The sequence below is a fragment of the Cyrtonyx montezumae genome, unplaced genomic scaffold (genome assembly GCF_038088225.1).
Source record: "Cyrtonyx montezumae isolate F1298 unplaced genomic scaffold, pur_monq_1.0 scaffold_3, whole genome shotgun sequence".
NCBI classification, from domain to species: domain Eukaryota; kingdom Metazoa; phylum Chordata; class Aves; order Galliformes; family Odontophoridae; genus Cyrtonyx; species Cyrtonyx montezumae.
In genome coordinates, this window is record NW_027072034.1 from 86551004 (window position 1) to 86569573 (window position 18570).

General features: G+C 41.1%; 1 protein-coding gene across 2 annotated transcripts; it reads right to left on the reverse strand.

The window, feature by feature from the left end:
• Positions 1 to 8287: 8287 nt before the first annotated feature.
• On the reverse strand, positions 8288 to 18079 carry GSTK1 (glutathione S-transferase kappa 1). Of its 2 annotated transcripts, XM_065742267.1 has the most exons (8): positions 17988 to 18079; positions 17519 to 17600; positions 16646 to 16774; positions 13320 to 13420; positions 12248 to 12283; positions 10354 to 10470; positions 9772 to 9865; positions 8288 to 8576 (listed from the first exon to the last, which is right to left on the reverse strand). In XM_065742267.1, the coding sequence occupies exons 1-8, from the start codon at positions 18051 to 18053 to the stop codon at positions 8527 to 8529; spliced, it is 675 nt and encodes a 224-aa protein (XP_065598339.1). In that variant the 5' UTR covers positions 18054 to 18079; the 3' UTR covers positions 8288 to 8526. The 2 variants fall into 2 exon arrangements, with proteins under 2 accessions (XP_065598339.1, XP_065598340.1); XM_065742268.1 differs by lacking the exon at positions 16646 to 16774.
• Between the last annotated feature and the right edge of the window lie 491 nt (positions 18080 to 18570).

Genomic DNA, 18570 nt, shown 5'->3' on the forward strand with positions numbered 1-18570 from the left:
TTGCTCTAGGTGCCAATTCAGACAGGGAAGGACCTTCATTCCAACTAGACTCAGTGCACGTTAAGAATTACAGGCTGGTGACTATCTGCAGAAGTTCAGCTGCCCAATTATGTACTGTAGAACAGTCTTGAGTTTTGTCACAGTGAAGATGCAGAGTTCTGATGAGTATGTTTTTTAATGATAATTTTTTTTTGTCATAAATTTTTCCAGGGAGGAGAATGAAAGCATAACTAGGAGATACAGAACATTTAAGATGGTAGCAGAGATGCTGCTAGAGAGGATGTAGAACATGCAACTGCTTATTGGCAAACAGCATTCTTCCAACATTACCATACAATACTTCCTCCTCATCCTTTCTGAGACCTTGTTAGTAAACTGCAAGCTCCTGGCTAGACATGTGAGGGACTCTTACTTTGATTAGGTAGGAGAAGTAAACTTGTGTAACCAGCAAGAATTTTCCCTAGTAAGAAAATACATCATAGCTGGGCTGCCATATAGGATATGTACGTGTCCTGGTAAAATAAACAAAACAAAACAAAAAAAAAAAAACCCAAACAAAAAAACTACTTGGTTCCTCACTTCTGCTCCTTCCACTTCCCAGCGTCCATTCTCTGTTCATCAGTTGAGGAGGTGAGCTAGCTGTTCCAAATTGATATCACCTGCTTTCAGAGAGCAAACGTTGCACAGGTCTTCCTTAATAATATTTGCATGAATATTAATCACACGCACAGTTTGCATATGAGCTATGATGCAGCATGGAGTTTTGCACTATTCATGATAAGTCAGTTTTTCAGAGTTAGGAACCAGACCATCTGCAGTTGTACCTTCAGCAGCATACTTGGGATAGGGAATTGAGTATATTTAATTTCACCAGGTAAAGCAAACAGTTTTCACCAAGACAGTGTTAGCACAACACTGTAGGAATGGGCTAGGGCTGTGATTCTTGCAATCTTGGATATCTCCTTGGAGATCTCTAAATTTCTTGAAATTATCTATTTACTGTTCACTAATTATGGAACCATAAATCATCATCTTTTTATAGACATATTTATAACACAAAAATGAATTCCAGCTGGTTCTAGAATATTTTAAGTAGACCATATTAATAATGTCATCCCTGGTAATATGTTATAAACCCATTTCTGATTCTTTTTAGGGAATAGCATTATGTATTGCAGAAAGTACAGCATGTTGTTGCTGTTGCTAAGCATTGCAAATTCCAGACGCTGGTGATCCAGACTCTATGTCCTACCAAAATCAACCTAAACATAAATATAAATGAAATACACGGATAACAGATAAATTCTTGTACAGTGGAATTGAACCAATTGTTACTTTCACATGCTAATTTCCAAAACACTCTTCCACAGCAGTCAACCTGCAATATTTGAAACTGCATTGTTTGCTTGGACTAGCCCTGTCTATTCTCCAACATACAGGGATAGTTATCCTTAGTTTTTCTGTTCTGCTGTCCAGGTAGCCCTCCAAATAATCATTTCTTCTACGTGACATAGTGAAAGAATGAACTCAGCCTAAGTAATAAAGTAGCAAACCTCCACAGGAGTCTTTCTACATTTCATCAGAAAATCAAGCACTGTACTATGTATGTCCAAATCCTAGGAAAAGTACACAGCTTTTCTCTTTTTGTGTGTGTGTGTTTTCCCTCCTCAGACACATCTGAGTGGGGACATCAAGCCAATCAGGAGTGGACTGGATGCTAATAATTGGTTACCTCACTGAAGACACTGGCAAGACTTTTTGGGTGAAATGAGAGTCCTGGCTAAGAGGAGCATGAACTTAGAGAAATTCAAGGACTGTGGAAAGATGAAATGACACCACATAATGCTCCACTGGCAGTCCCTGGAGCAGAAATCATGGAGAAGGAGAAGGACAGAGAGATTTTATTGGAGCATTTTGACTTTAGGCCCTTCCCATTGTCCAATCAGCAGCCACTGAAACAGATTCTACTAATGCTGGGGGAAAGGAGGCTACCACAAGTGCCTCTTCTTCTCTTCCCTTAGACTTAGATAGTCAAGAAGATAATTAAGTTAAAAGCAGAAGAACATGTTTCCGATTTTGTCTCTAGTAGCCACTAGAGATGGATGACATAGTTTAAGAAGTGCAGAACAGAGAATGAGGAAGAAGAAATCTGCTGAGGAAGGATGCTGAGAAAAGGATACGTAGTGGAAATTTAGGCCCCACCTAATTTTATTGATCTGCTCTGCCAAGGGACAAGTGTGTTAGCCTTCATTTCCTCCAAAATATATTTCCTAACCTCTTGAGGAAGTATCTTTGGCCTATATTGGCCTTGCCTTTACTGTTCTCCCTATTGCATGCTGGCATGTAATATGCCTGGGGCTTTAGGTTTCAGTACTGCTTGTAGGTCAAAACTGGCCACATTTTGCAGTGTTTCTGAAGGAATAAATATATTTAATATATTAAAGTTGTCTTATCTTTGTTGCCTCTTTTAGCTTTTTGAGTTACTTAACGTATTTCAGCACTTCCTCTCTATGGTGAGTGTTTCACCTAAGTACTACACATGTAGTACACTTCACCACATTTTAAGCACACAGAATCACAGAACTGTAGGGGTTGGAAGAGACCTCCAGAGATCATCTAGTCCAAGCCCTCCCACCAAAGCAGGCTTCCTAGACTAGATTGCATAGGTGCTTCATAGGCTACTCTCTCCTAGAAAGCTCCTTCAGCTGCTAATCCTTAAATGAGGGTGAGGAGGGGTGGATCCAGCCTCCATTCCTTCCAGTCATTCAGGTGTATTGCTTGCATCTGATCTCCCTGGGTTACCCATGCTTTCTGATCTGGCTGTGACCTGACTATTCCACTGCATTCTACCCCATCACAGCCTGAACCAACGGACTGAGCAGGTCAGGACCAAGTTCCTGCTGTTTTGGCAATCCAAAGTACAATGTACATCATGCTGCATGCAAAATACCTATTGCAGTGTCGGGTATCAAGGCACTGAAGACGAAGGTTGACAGTCTTTTTGTAGTTTTGTAGGGCCAGTACTTGATGTTCCTTCAGGAGGCATATCTTCTTCAAGGACCAAAGTGCTCACCAGTTCCCCAAAGTTCAACAGTCCACCACTGGGTGTCACAATGTCTCCATCATAGACACTGGAGCCTGCTGGAGTGGTGTTGCTCCTGCCTGGTGATCCTGTGAACTTAATAGTCTCAAGGGAAGTAGTACAGATGTTTAATAGGTACAAGGAGGGGTAGGTCTGTCCTTCACAGTAAGCTACAAGCCGTGTTTCTGTCTTGAGTCAACACCTCCACTTGCACAGAGGCATGTTCTGGCCTTCGGTACCACACCCTTTGGCCTGATATCTGTCACTGGATCACTGTATCAGGTACTAATGGGGGAGGGTTCTAATTTGCCACACAGATCTAATCTGCCCACAGATTCCCTCACAGATATGTGAACTTCATTTGCTCCCGTGGCCTCTGTGACATCACATTTAGACCAAGCATGTGCATGAGATGGTTCTCTGTGAAAATTGAGTAGCTTGTGTTTATTTGTTTCATGAAAATACCAATGGAAGCACAAATAAGTGTAAATGAAAATTGGCTATTGTGAACTAAAAGCATTCATGTTCCTTTTGGCCTTGTGAGTAACTGTGGCTCCCTTGCTTTCCATGTCAGCCAGAGTCTCTGAGGCTTTAGGATGTTTGCACATAGTACAGAAATGATGCAGTGCTGTTTTTAATAACTGATATGCCTATCTGGCCACAGCCAATAAAAAATCAAAGGGCAATCATTCTACAAATCAGGTTACCTCTGCTATCTATATATCTTTATCTATCCATAATGCACAGTGGAACTGATCCCAGTGATCCACTCTAAACTTTTAATTAAGTTAACTGAGGTAACCGAGGTTTTCTCTCCTTCTACTTGCTTGTGCAACATTTTCATTCCTGCAGTCTTTGTTACCAGAAAATTTTGCTGGATCCTTAAGCTGAGTCGACAGTGCAATGTCCAGCAGGAGTGGTGATTTTTTGTTATATCTACTCTAAGTTCTTCCATGCAGAGGTTTTATTTTTTCATGTTGGTTTATGTTGGATAAATGTACACAAATGAACATGTAGATCTGTGTATGGACTTCTGACGTACACCAAGAGAGACACAGTTAAAATGGATCAACATTGTGACATTTTTCAGACTATGTGAAATCAACTTGCCCAACCAGCAGACTATAGACATGTAATCTTGACTGTGTTTGCTGATTGCAGTAAGAAGTCTTGACGATGTCATCATTTGCAACATTTAGTATGTGTCTATGATAATACGCAAAGGGGAAGAAGGTAATAAAAATTACATGTATGTGTGAGGCATACAAGATAGCAGAGTTGAGCTTGTGCTTTCATAGGACAAAGTGAAATTAAAGTTCTTGAAATTCTGTTTTCTATAAATTCTGTCAGTTTTTGAGGTAGATAAAGAGATGCAATTCATTGTGCTAAAATTAGCAAAATAGGGGTGATATATTTATATTGATTTTTGCAATTACTTAGACTTCCCATCTATGTGGTTCCAGTCCTGGCAGAAGACTGATTGCCAAAAGACTAAGTATGGTAATACAAGCAAATGTTCCAGGACAAAATTACATTTAAATGAATGCAGATAATTTGCATTCATCTATGCAATACGGAGGAACTTTAGTTATCCCTGACCAAAGAATGAACTGAGGAAATGCCAGAACTAAGCAGAACTGAAAACAAAGAAAACATCTTGGAGCATGGAGAGGCATCCAAGTTTTTCCCATCAGTAAGTTGTCCAATAATTGGTCAGCCACAATTAATGTACTGCGTAAAAATCAGAGTTTTACAGCCTTCTTAAATTTCATGATCAAATGGTCTGGAACCAATGGCCAAATTCAGTGATTTTTAGTATGAAATGAAAGCCACATTCCAACTGTTTCAATCTACAAGGAGAAGTAGGTGATGGCAAGTCAAGTCAGGTGTGGAAAAAATTCCTTTCACTTGTACATGTCTGTCACTGGACAAATCTGTGAAAAATTTAGGCACTTGAGATGTATTCCTTTATTGTTCTGTGCTTGGTTCCCTTCTAGGAAGCAATTTGTTTCCTTTCAGCAGTGTTGCTGGTTCCACTGGAAAAGGCAGCAAATCAGATGCTCAGCACCGTAATCTACTAAGTGCTTTAGTAAAACGTTTCCTTTCCATTCAGAGGTAAGGATGGGGGAAAGGGAGAAACTTAATTTAGGACTCTGTGTTTGCTGAGGGTTAAAGGGACAAGAAAGGAAAAGAAGAAGATACTTGCAGGGGAAAGTTAAAGAACTACCTTGTTCTGCAGGCCTCCATTTTATGCTTTGCGTGAAGCCATCACTGGACGATTGTTTCAGTTCATACTGGGCAAGAAGCAAAGGTAACTGCCACAGAATAGTACCATAAACCAGTAAGTCAGGGTGGAGGCAGGCTTCTGGGCTACCTCTTGCTGCATTGTAAGAGTACAACAAATAAGTACAGCTTTACAGGGAAGACAATCTTATACCTTCTTCCCTAAATGATTTTGTATGGCCAACTGACTAGGGCCTATTTAATACACATAAGCACTGTCTTTTTTGGTCGCCTGCAGTGAACAACATTTTCTCATTGAGACACCTCTATCTCCAATAATCTACATTCAGTTTTATAATGTTCTTATGTTGCCATTTCCTTGCTCAAATGCCACCTACCTTTCTCTGCACCTATTTTCTGCTTTCATTATTTTAGTGGGCCACTTTCTTTTGCTTATTTTCTGACTTTGTGCCTACCTCTATCTTTGCTTGCTTTTAGCCTAGCCTTATTGTTTCCTACTCCTCTATGGCAGTTTCATAAGTTTGCCTCAGCTGTTGAAGTGCCACTGAATTTCCTGGTAAGGTTTGTAATAGGGCAAAGAGGAGCACAGCTCCGGGCTTGCTCCCTAAAATTCACAGTCCACCTTTGCCTTTTGAAGTCACTCTTTAGGCTGTCTCATTTTCTAGTACCCTTTCTATTTTGACAGCTAAACATAATGCTGCCTTGAAAGTGATGAGGATGTGAAGCTCTGAGGAACTCAGTCTTGGTATATAGCTAGATAGAAAAGGTACTGTCTTTAATAGAAGAAAATTATTCCAGCTATTCACAATTAGTTGATAGTACTTACTATTGCTTAGAGCATGCTGCAGGGCTCGATGGTTTAAGTTCTCACTAATGCTCAAGTAATGCTTAGTTGTTAGCTGCCCTGCCATCCGTGGCACAGAGCAGTCAGATGAACAGCTGAACTCTTCACAGTGGTACCAGGCCATTGGTGTCCCAGCAGAATAACATTTACAGAGAGCAGATCAGAAAGGCAGGCCAGGTAAAATAACTGGTACTTAGTGCTGAGACTACTTAAATGCCTGCTATGCCAGAGATAAATACTTAGACTAAAAATACAGCTGCTAACCAGCATTTACTCGGGTAGTTATCAGTGTCTGCCAAGAGCTATGTGTTCATGATCAGGTCTCCAAAGACATGGGGCAGAACTTCCTCAAACCTCTGCTTGCAGACAGGCAGATTTTGCTCAACGTATGCAGAGTTGCAACAATATGCACCCTCACTGAAATAAATGCAAAAGATGTAGTCACTTACTAGTGGTTATCACAGACAATAAGTGATATACAGAAAAATCTGAGTTTGGATTTCGTTTATCTTCTCAGTAGTGTTTAAACAGTATTTTAGTACCTCAGTCTTTGAGCATTTCCTCTGTGATGATTTCAAGTACATCTGATGGCCTTGAAGATAATCTGGGGAAGCACACAAGAGTCTAGTATCCATTTCATGAGACCCATCTCCCAAACCAACCAAGTTTTGCCACACAGCCTGTTTTTTAAATTAAGCACTTTCATAAGATAGTTTCATGAGAACCTGGCTTTCACCATAAGATTAATTCAAGACATATATTGCATTTTCCCCACCTTCTCACCAGGGCTCGTTACCTCCACAAAAGTGCGTTTTACCCATTTCTGAGGCAGCACTATGAATCAAGTCACTGAGGTGGTCTGGCCTAAAGCAAGGTCTCAGCCACTCTATTTTTGCCAGAACCTCAGAATCAGTTTTGTAACACTGATTAAAGAGTAGCAAATTTCAGGAGTATAATGGTCAAAAACCTCTCCAACATGTCTTGAAGGGACTCAGAAAACCCCATGGCATCCATGTGAATGGTAACTTTCCTGTCACTTTGACACCTCAGTGAATGTAGCCTCTTATATCCCCCAACTATTTCCTTAAATTCCAGACTGTATTTGCCCAGAATAATGGGTGAACTCACCAAAAGGAGAAAGCATTCCAAAAAGACAAAGACAATTTCCGAAGAGTTGTAACAGATGTAAGAAGAAAAAAATGTAGATAGTGAAACAAACACTTAAAGCTATAAGAATACAGGTACTAGTCTTTTTCTGCTGCTTTGTTCTAGGACTAGCCGTTCAGTGACTGAGCATGAATGTTTTACCTTAAAAGTTAAGAAAGAGATGAAAACAGAATTCCAGCTGCTGCTAGACCCTCTGCTTCCTTCACTGATGCATCAAAGGCAGTGATGAAATACTGAGAAACCAAGCCTCACACAAATTAATATATTATTCCAATTCAGCCATATAGGGGCAAGTTTTCAAACAATTTCAGTGTGCAAATTGTATGTACTGTAATCAGAGGAGGGAATGACAAATGAAATGTTTTGGTTTTAATCCTATTTGCATATCTTCCCCCTTGCAGACTGTATAATGCAAAGTCCCTCATAATCACATCCTACATCACCTTTGGACAGACAGCAACAAGGCCATTCTTGAGGAAGCAAAGCATAGTCGAGTTTGGTTGCCAATTGAGTTTACATCATGTTCACCGCTGTCTTCCAAGGACAATACTGCAAAATTGGCATTAATTAAAAACCTCTACAAGGGCTGGAACTAATGCCTATGAATGCATACGTGTGCTTATCTCCACTGCGGTGACCTCAACTGTCCAGTTGAGGGAGCAGTTCTTTTTGAAGTAGTTTACTGGTTTCCTAGACTTTGCTTTGGGCTTGAATTCTCTCGCTCTTCTGCTAGTCTCTCTAACCAATTGCTATGTTGCAAGGTGAAAGGGAGCACGAATGCCTTGTCCTGTGCTTCTGTCTTTGCTGTATTTTGGACTTAAAATGCAAATATGACCAGCTGTATGTATGTCTCTAAAGGGCAAGCGGGAAGAACTCTCTGGAACACCAAGATATCAGTCCCATAAAATTTTAATCCTCATACTTCTGGTTGGAAAAGATTATGTTTAACCTGAAAATAGTTAAATCTTTAATGTTAACCATTAATTTTTGAAAGCAATACATCTGTATTTGTAAAGAACAGACCAGGGTTAATACTGGCAAATCTCCAACTTCTTAAGTAGAAATGAAACTGATCTGTAGAGTTAGCAGTTAAGGAAGGGAAAGCCATTTCTCTGGATACATAATCACCAAAGATCAACCGTATACATAAATGCAGTCTTTTCAGTCTTAGGTCTTTCCCCAAGACTTTTCACATCTTTGAGCTTGGAACTGAGGGAACCGGTCCCAGCCATTTTTCACCTGCAATACAGATCAGCACAAAAGAGAAAGTCAAAATTTTATACAAAGAAATGACTGCCTAGTCACATTTCTGCTGCAGGATGTCTATTTCTGCTCTTCCTTTGAAGGGCAAATACTGATAATGGAATACAAATATTTACCTTATCTGGCATGCTTCAGGCAGTTTCCAGCATCCTTTACTGCACAGTTACAAATGAAGCAGCACGGAAGAATTATTTACTCTGTTACAGATAAGAAATTCTGCAAGTCCTGAGCACTCTGTGCTACAGTGAAGCCAATTGTTTTAAGGAATACTATTTTCTGGGGGCTGGAGTTAAGAAAAAGGGTAGAAAGCTGAGGATTTAGAGAAACAATTTGGAGTGGAAACTAGAGGAAGCAGACAGAACGTTCTTGTTAGGATTAGAAGCCATCAAAATGGCAGTTTAAAATTTCAAACTCCTCACTCTCATTTTCATTAAGAATATTTTTACATAATCCAAACCCTTCCAAAAAAAGAAAACAGGCCTCCAAACATTTCCTTCTGTTTAATCTATGGCCAAATTTATTTTACATTAATGATGATTTGCTGCTGACACTTTTCCACAAATACACTGAACTTAATTACACACTAACTCTTCCTATTCAGTGATCTCCTACTCTCCAAGTGCAGCCAAATTTAAGATCAGTAGTCAACTCCCTCTAACTCAGGTGAGCAACTTAAGGTGCATTTTATTAATAGGGAAATGAAAATAAGAATGATGACAACAGGAGGGTCAGTCAATGGATTTCTGTTTAAAATTTAGTGTAGTTATGTAACAGTAAGCTATGGATTTAAGAGCTGTGACAGCACATTTATTAAGAACAGATTTAAGATAAAATGTCTGAACTACAAAAAGTATCACCCATAGTCTCAATCTTATCCAAGATCTAATGCCCAGTATCCAACAGTTAAATATGAACATTGAAAAAAAAAGCAAATGAAATAGTAATTTAAGAACAGCATGTGGTGCACAAAACCATGAAACATACCAATGAGAAAGGATGGAGAACTCAAATTATTTCTTGCTTGGAAAAAGAATACATATTTGATCACTCTAAATGTACTGAAATACATTCCAGGCAGCAGTTTCATCCCGAGAGATATACTCAACGTTATTTAACATTTGAAAGACATTAGCAGTGTTATTATTAGAGGTGTTATTAGATACACACTCACCTATAATGCTGGCTAGAAGCTCTAAACGATCAGAACCAAAAAAGAGGTGAGGTTTCCCATTAACATGAGCCACAACAGCAGGCATCCCGAATGCCTATTGACAGCATGGAGATTAAATGGTGACTGTTATAACAAGAGGAACTTCTGTAGGCACATGATCAGTCTTCATGAATAAAATCCAAAAATGCCGACTTCTTTTCCCCCTTCCCTTCATTTGAACTTCATTCTAAAAAATGATTCTAATGGAGCTGTCAGAAAGCAAAGGACTCCTCCTGAATGAGCAAAAAAAGCAACCTGGTAAACCCACAGTTTTATGTCAAGTAGTGATGAATGGTATCTCTTGATACTGGCCCTGTAGCTGCCTGTCCTTGTCAATCAGGTGGATTGGGCTGAATGAGTTCCCCATATGACAGTGCAATGCAAAATTACCAGTGAGTTAGTTTTTATATGCTCAAAAAGCAAAAGAGAGATGGTCCGTATAGTGCTTTCTAACTGTCACCTTCATTGTTCCTTGCTTCCTAGCGTTCTTAATAGGAAAGGAATGCATAGCTGTGACACCAAAAGGCACTGGAAGCACCTCACCCCATATTTTATCGCTTCCTCAGTTGTCTCCTTCAGACGATTCTTCACTGCAGGGGATGAAATCATTTCAAGTATCTTCTGAGTGAGCTCTGAAGATAGCCCAGCCTTTTCTGCTACCTGACAAGTGACAATAAAATTAGGCATGCTCTAATACAAAGTATTCTAATTCCTACTGTGGACTAATACATTTTTTCTTCAATGTTATTATCCAAAGTTTATTATAAAAAAATTACAAAACATTCTTGAAGTCATTCTTTCCCATTATCTTGCTTTATTCCCATTCCACTCAGCATTTGTTAACTTTTAGTCCCTGAGGCCTTAAACATGCAGGGTTTTTTTCAGGCATTCCTGAGAAGAGAAAATACTTAGTGTAATGTTTGCTAAGATAGAAACAGTTTGTACTACAAGTGTAGCCACACAGGAGCTGTAATTCCTGTAACTCATGGCGTTTTCAAAACGTATCTCACAAAGAATGCTACCTTCCTAACACCTACCTGCTTTTTCTCTCTTTTTTTCCTTTTATCAAGAAAAGTAAATCCTGAGAGAAAATGATCACAATCACTTCTTTTTTTTTTCACTTAGCAACCACATTATCTTGTACTTTCTCCTCACATACCAGGAGGAACAGTAAACTCTTTTTAATTCTACCTCAATGGGAGATATGCAAGTGTAGTCTTATAGTAATACAAAATGCTGTGCAAGCATGGTATTCAAAGCATTTAGACTGCAATCTTTACACATGGATGTAGTATCTGATTATCACCAATTCAGGGCAAGAGTATTTAGGAGGACTGGGACAGGGTTCAGAGACCTGCTTCCACAGGAAGTTACAAGAAGTTACTTCTGACTAAAAATTGAGTTAAAAAAAAATAATACTACATCAAGTAAACAACATACCATGTTTAAATCACTGTGTAAAATAAATTAACCTCTAAATACTCAGACGAAAAGATTGGGACCTGTTACAGCTTTGGATGGTGTATTTCTACAAGAGAGGAAGGTCTTCTATTTGCTAATATTTTGTAGGGGCAAGAAAAAAAATACAGACACAAGCAAACGAGGAGATGCCTACATCTCTGCCTTGCTGAACATGGATACACTCAAAGACTGACAAGGAGTGGCTAAATTACTTGCAGTCCTTCTGAGTACGGAGCTTGTTTTTCTGAAGTTCTGCATGTCCTTGCTTTATTTAAATAATGATGGATTCAGAGACTACCCAAGGACTTCACCTGGCTGTTTAAATACATCCTTCAAATTCTGTCTCTTAGAAAGGTAAATAAAATGCCACCCTTTTCTGAAATTCAAAGAAGTTCAATTTGTAAGAATGAAAGAAAGCAATACAGCACTAAATGTAATAGTTGCAGTGGGATTGCCTGGTCACAGCCTGAACCAGTGAATGAGCATCTGAGTGATCCAAGCGGAGGAGCCCAGCTCCACCCTCCTCTCACTCTCTCCCTCTTGGTGGTGCTTCCAGGAGCACAGATACGCTCAGAGCCCAAGTGGGTTGCCCCCCCCACTCCCTGACTCACTGCATTCCTTAACCTAAACGGTTGCCAGGAGGAGAGAGTTCATTCCCCTTACCTCTCGTATCTCTTTTTTTAGCGCCTTTACATCAAATAAAGGCTCTGTCACCACCTTTGCTTTTTATTAGAATTATTCATTATTTATTTATTTAGAATTATACATAAGGAAATAAATTTCCAAACAGGCCAGCTACAAAATTTAATCCTACACTTTTTCCTAATTGAAAAATTTAAAATATCAAAGTAGTCATTTTACAAATTTATAAATAATGAAGCCACACTGAGCTGCCTCCATCATTATTACTGATCCAAGCAATCAGTAAGAATCTATACCAGAAATGCAGAAGCACTAACAAAAAGAAGAGACTTACAGCCAAAATACTCTCCACCTGACTGATATCTTCATGCTGGTAAAAGAAAATAAGTAACTCAGTTAACATGAACAAGAGCTCATTTCTGGACTTGGAAGCAAGTTTTCTAAAAAACAGAAATAAAAACAATGTTAGTTGTCCCCACTGAAGAACTTTCTTCAGAAAAAGTTTTAAGTTATCTAATCAAAGATTGTTCTGAGACACAAACTACTGATTCACTCAGCCTATAGGACTCACAATACATACTGAAAATAAGAAACAGCAAATTAAGGCAACTAGAAGCTAATGCTTTTCTTGCAGTGACTCCCGAATCACTGCTGTGGTTTACCGTGGCAAGCATCTCAGCTCCAAAGTCATTGGCTCACCCCTGCCCCCTGCAGTGGGATGGGAGGAAAGAACTGGAAAAAGGTAAAAATGGTGGGTTGAGACAAAGACATTTCAATAAGGCAGAAAAGGAAGGGGAAAATTATATATTTATAAATATGTATATATATGTGTATATGCGTATATACACACATGCACAAAAGTGATGTGCAATTCGATGCTCACTATCTGCCAAATACTGCCCAGCCAATCCCTGAGCAGCAGCTTTCCTCCAGCCAAATACCCCATTGTTATCATTACACACAAAATCATACAATCACCAAAGCTGGAAAAGACTTCCAATATCATGATATGAAATATATCCCTTTGGCCAGTTTAGGTCAGCTGGTTGTGGTTCTGTCCCCTCCCAGCTCTTTGGGCAATCCCAGCTCCTCAATGGCAGAGCTGTACAAGAAGCTTAAATGTCCTTAGCTCTGTGCAGCACTACTCAGCAACAGCTAAAACATCCATTTTTTTTTAACAATATTGCTCTTCTCCTAAACTCAAAACATGGTATCATATCAGTGACTGTGATGAAAATTACCTCTAGCCCAGCTGGAACCAAGACAAACACCTATGACCTCATGTTTCCTCCCATGACTTCTAATTGAAAGACTTTTCCTTTCTTTTGCTCACATTCTACATTTAATGAAGCGAGTCAGGAATGGTGACAGAAAGAAACAAGACATCAGCTTCATAAAATACCGACCTGTGACCAAAAACGTAACCAGAACTCTCTAGACAAGGTTTCCAAGTACTTTGGTTGTGTCATGTCAGTGGCTGTGATAAAACGCATGGCTCCAAGAGTGTCTGGAATTAGTGGAAAAAAAGAAACATGCCGAACATGGCATAGGGTCATCAACAGAAGAGAGTCTGAAAAAGTATTACCTAAATACAGTATAACCTTATTTGTAATGATTTCCAAATAGTAAAACTTATGTTGAACAACAGTGTCTTCAGTATTCATTTGCAGGTACATTTCCCTGTAATTTCCTTTAATGGTTAAAAAACCACAGATTTCATACTGCTCACAGATACAGGGAGAGGCTACAGAGAATTCATCTTCACAGAATCACAGAATCTCAGTGACTGGAAGAGATCACTGAGCCCAGACTCCCTGCTAAAGCAGGTACCTTACAATAGGTCACACAGGTAGTCATCTTGACTACCTCCATAGAAGGAGACTGCACAACTTTTCTGGGCAACCTGTTGCAGTGCTCTATCATCTTTACCACAAAGAATTTCTTCTGCATGTTAGTATGGCACTTCCTATGTTCAAGTTTTAGGCCATTACTCCTTGTGCTGTCACTATGCTTCACTGTGAAGTGCTTCACCTCAACCACTTGCCTCCCACCTCCCTTTAGATATTCAGAAATGTTTATCACATCCCCTCTCAAGTATTCCTTTTCCCCAGGTGGAACAGACACAGGTTACAGCCTTTCTTCATATGGGAGATTCTCCAGGCCCTAAATCATCTTCATGGTCCCTTTTTGGACTCCTTCTAGGAGATCCCTGTCTATTTTGAACTGGGGAACCCAGAACCAGACACAGTAGCCTAAATGTGGTCTCAACAGGGCAGAGTAGAGAGAAAGGATAATCTCTCTGGACCTGTTGGCCATACTTTTTTTAAATGCACTCCAGGATACCATTGGCCTTCTTGGCCACAAGGGCACACTGCTGGCTCATGGCCAACCTTCTGTCCACCAGGACCACCAGGTCCTTCTCTGCAGAGCTCCTCTCCAGCAGGTAACCTAACCCTAACCTGTATTGATGCATGCAGTCTCCCCAGGTGCAAGACTGTACACTTGCTCTAGTTAAACCTCATCTGGTTCCTTGCTGCCCAGCTCTCCGATCTGTCCAGGTCTTGTTGAATGGTAGCAAAGCCTTCAGGTGTGTCAGCCAATACTCCCAGCTTTGTATCATCAGCAAACTTGCTGAAGGTGGACTCTTCACCCAGGTTGCTGAAGATGATGTTAAACAAAACTGGACACAGAACCAACCCCTGGGGAACTAGCTAGTTACAGGCCTCCAACCAGACTGCACCACTATGAGAACCCTCTGAGCTCTGCCAGTAAGCCAGTTTTCAATCCATCTCAATGTCTACTCATTTATCTCACATTTTCTAAGTCTCATAACAAGGATGTTGTGGGAGACAGTGTCAAAAGCCTTGCTGAAGTTGAAGTAGACAACATCCACTGCTCTACCTCCATCCACCCAGCCAGTGTTTACATCACAGGTTATCAGCTTGGTCAAGCATGATCCCCTTGATGAATCCATGTTGACTACTTTGACAACCTTCTTCTATTCCAATTGCTCGGAGACGGAATTCAGAACAAGGTGTTCCATCACCTTTCCAGGGATGGAGGTGACTGGCCTGTAGTTTCCTGGATCCTTCTTGCCCTTTTTAAAGATCAGAGTGACACTGGCTATCCTCCACTCTTCAGGCACCTCTCCCATTTGCTGGGACCTTTCAAAGATGATAGAAAGGCATTCACCTGTGCTAGCTCTCAGCACGTGTGTGGATCCCATTGGGCCCACAAATGTGTGTGTGCCAATTTTGGCTAGATGCTCTGTAACCGTATCCACCTCAACCAAAGGAAACATCTACCTTTACTCAGACTCTCTCTCTTACCTCCAGGGTTTGGGATTCCTGAAGGCTAGACTTAGCAATAAAGACTGAGGCAATGAAAGCATTCAGAATCTCTGCCTTCTCGGTGTCACTTGTTACCAAGGTATCCACCTCATTTAGTAGGGGGGCCACATTTTCCCTAGTCTTCCTTTTACTGTTGACATACTTCAGAAGCCTTTCTTGTTACCCTTTACCTCCTTTGCAAGGTTTAATTCCAAGAGGGCCTTAGCCTTCCTCATTGTACTCCTGCAGGCCCTGACAACATTCCTATATTCTTCCAAGGTGGACAGACCCTTTTTCTGCATTTCATAGAACCTCCTTCCTTTAAATTTGTCTGTGAGTTCCTTGCTCACCCATGTAGGCCTTTTGCCACCTTTCCCCAATTTCTTACTCTTGGGGATGCACTGATCTTGCGCTTGGAATAAGTGGTGTTTAAGCACCAACCAGCTCTCATGGACCCCCTTATCTTCTTACACTCTAGCCCATAGGGGATACCTCCAAGTAGGTCTTTGAAGAAGTCAAGGTTGACTTGTCTGAAGTCCAGGGCAGTAATTCTACTTATTGCTTTCCTTTTTCCACACAAGATCATCAACTCCCTAATCTCATGATCACTGCATCCCGAGCTTCCCTCAAACACCACATCTCTGACCAGCCCTTTCTAAGCAAAAACAAGGTCAAGTAGTACACCCCTATTTGTCGGCTCCTCCACCACCTTCATCAGAAAGTTATCATCAATTCACTGCAGGAACTGCCTGGACCTTGTGTGCCTGGCCGTGCTGCTTATCCAACAAACATCAGGATGGTTGAAGTCCCCCAAGATGACAACTGGTGGGGATTGCAAGGCTACTTCCAGCTGTTTGTAAAAGGCTTCATCCACTTCCTCCTCCTGATCAGGTGGCCTGTAGTACACACCTGCTATAGTGTCACCTATGTTAGCCCACCCCTTGATTCTTACCCACAAGATCTCCACTTGTTCATCATTCCCCCACCCTCAAACTGGAGCTCAATATATTCTGCTTGCTCTATCACATAAAGGGCAACTCCACCACCTCGCCTTACCAGTCTGTCTTTCCTTAAGAGGACAGAGCCATCCACAGCAGCACTCCAGTCACGTGAGTTGTCCTACTCTGTCTCTATGAACGCACACAGATCTCTAGTTCTTCCTGACTATTTCCCATGCTATGTGCATTGCTGTACAGGCACTTCAGGGAAGCAGAGGGTGCAGGTATCTCTAGGGGGATGCAAGAAGTCTTAAGCCAGGCTATTGGCAATTTATCTTCTCTGAAGAGTAATCACAAGATCTAATTGGACAATTGAGAGGCTTTTCTTTTTTTCTTAACCTTTACTGTAATGGAGGATTTGAACAAGGGTTGACAAACATTACCTAAGCTAAATCTCTTACTTACTTTTACCAAGGATACGTTGGAAAACATCTTCTGGAACTGTTACAGGCACCTGATAATATTTAGCCATCCTTTTTATATCCTTCAGCAGGTATTCTGCACGCTTTGGCAACATTGCTGGAGGCTTGTTACCTTTCAGAAAAAAAGTTCTACTATAAGCAGAAGATTTCAACTACACTATAAAAACACTGGACAAAACAAAACACAACAGATCAGACCTCACTTACCTAGTGAAGAGTGCAATTTTATACAGTATTAATGAAACATATGCAGATTTTCCAAATATAACATTATGATTTGAACACAATTTACTTTGTTTTAGTGAAGACTGGTTGTTTAAATTAGCAGAACCAGTTTTAAGCAAAGGTAAAAACCTTCTGGCAGGGATTTATACTGATTCAGATTGATGACTTCTAAAGTAAGTGTATGAGTAAATAAAGATGAAAACTTGTTAATTTCATGATTCATAAATCTCAGGGAATCCTAATCAGACCCCAAGTGCTATTCTATGATGCACTCTGATCCTTCATGTGTCTTACAAAGTGTAAGATTTCCACAGATTTATTCTGGTTTTAATTCAACACAAAACTTTCAGAAAATCATTCCACAAGGAATTACTGTTATTCTGTTTTAGGACTGAGGAACTTTGGCATTTACAAGTTCCACAGCCAGCATAAGCACTGGGGGTATGAAGCAGGAACAGCATGAAATTCCCTGCAGATGATTTCTAAGTCACTGCTGAGCTCCACGACCCTACATTTACATTGTTATTGGTGCCAAAACTGAGTTTAAGGCTGGCTCTGTGACTTCAGCGCTCACTGTGCTTGCCCACAAAAACATCTAGATAAAGAATGCCAATCTCCCCACATTAGCTACCAGTTGACTGCATTATGCCGCCAAGGAAAGCAGGACGAAAGCGCAAATCAATGTTCCATATATGCTGGTATCGGCAGAGTACCTGCAATACAGAAATGCAAGCCAGATTAATGGAGATGTCTGCAGATCCGCGTGCATGCCGGCTGAGACATGCCTCCTAAGTACCCGTGGTTCTTATCACAACACGAAGCAACCGAAAGGAGCCCGACGAACGGGATAAAATCAAAAATCCAAACACATTATGGGTAAACCAAAGCAAACCAAACCAGAAACAGACAGAAAACGGAAACGAAGCAGTGGGGAAGCCCAAGGGCAGCGAAACTAGATACCCTTCAAATGACCCGGGCCCTCGGCCGTGCCTGCCCAGCCCCCCTGACAGCGCCGTGCCTGCCCAGCCCCCCTGACAGCGGCCGTAGGGAAGCGCGACGAGCCCCGGGAGCGGTCCCCCCTCCACACTTCCTCTCCTCACTTCGAACCCCAGCCAGGAGTAAGGAGACACCACGTCGTAAAAAAGTTCCACGACCGTCCGACCCATTGCTGCCCGTCCCGTCCAGTGCAAGGCCGCGCCGCCACGCCCCGCTACCCAGCGCACCCCAGCGGCGCCACCTCCGGCGCTCCTTCACCTTCCGTTCACGTGGGTCGGCCGTGGTGCGGGCAGTGTGTGTGTGTGTGTGTGTGTGTGTGTGTGTGTGTGTGTGTGTGTGTGTGTGTGTGTGTGTGTGTGTGTGGTGCTCTTTGCAGTCTGTCCACACATGAATACTTGTGCACAAACAACACAGAGCTTTCACCCAGGAAAGAATTAGAAAGGGCTTTCATAGGAATATGCAACAGGCAAAGGGCATAGCTAGACAAGTATACTAACTAGCAGACTATCTACACGCAGCTGGGCCTTTTATCCTATTACTCCTCTCTTTTTATCACACTTGTTCCTCCTCTGCTCACCAAAACTCCTTTTCCCATCTTTTGTTCATCCCCCTAATCATCCCACAAGAAATTCTGTGCAATTCCAAAATGCACTTCACCTGCATCTTGTAATTGTGTCATGGATCCTC

Bases quoted from the DNA above. Each gene is read 5' to 3' on its own strand.
- GSTK1 (XM_065742267.1), bottom strand. From the start codon at position 18,053: ATGGGTCGGACGGTCGTGGAACTTTTTTACGACGTGGTGTCTCCTTAC. The intron at 13,421-16,645 runs GTAAGTAAGAGA...CACTAATTCCAG, and splicing joins CCAACGTATCCTTGGTAAAA to ACACTCTTGGAGCCATGCGT. The intron at 9,866-10,353 runs GTGAGGTGCTTC...TGCTGTCAATAG, and splicing joins AGGAAGCGATAAAATATGGG to GCATTCGGGATGCCTGCTGT.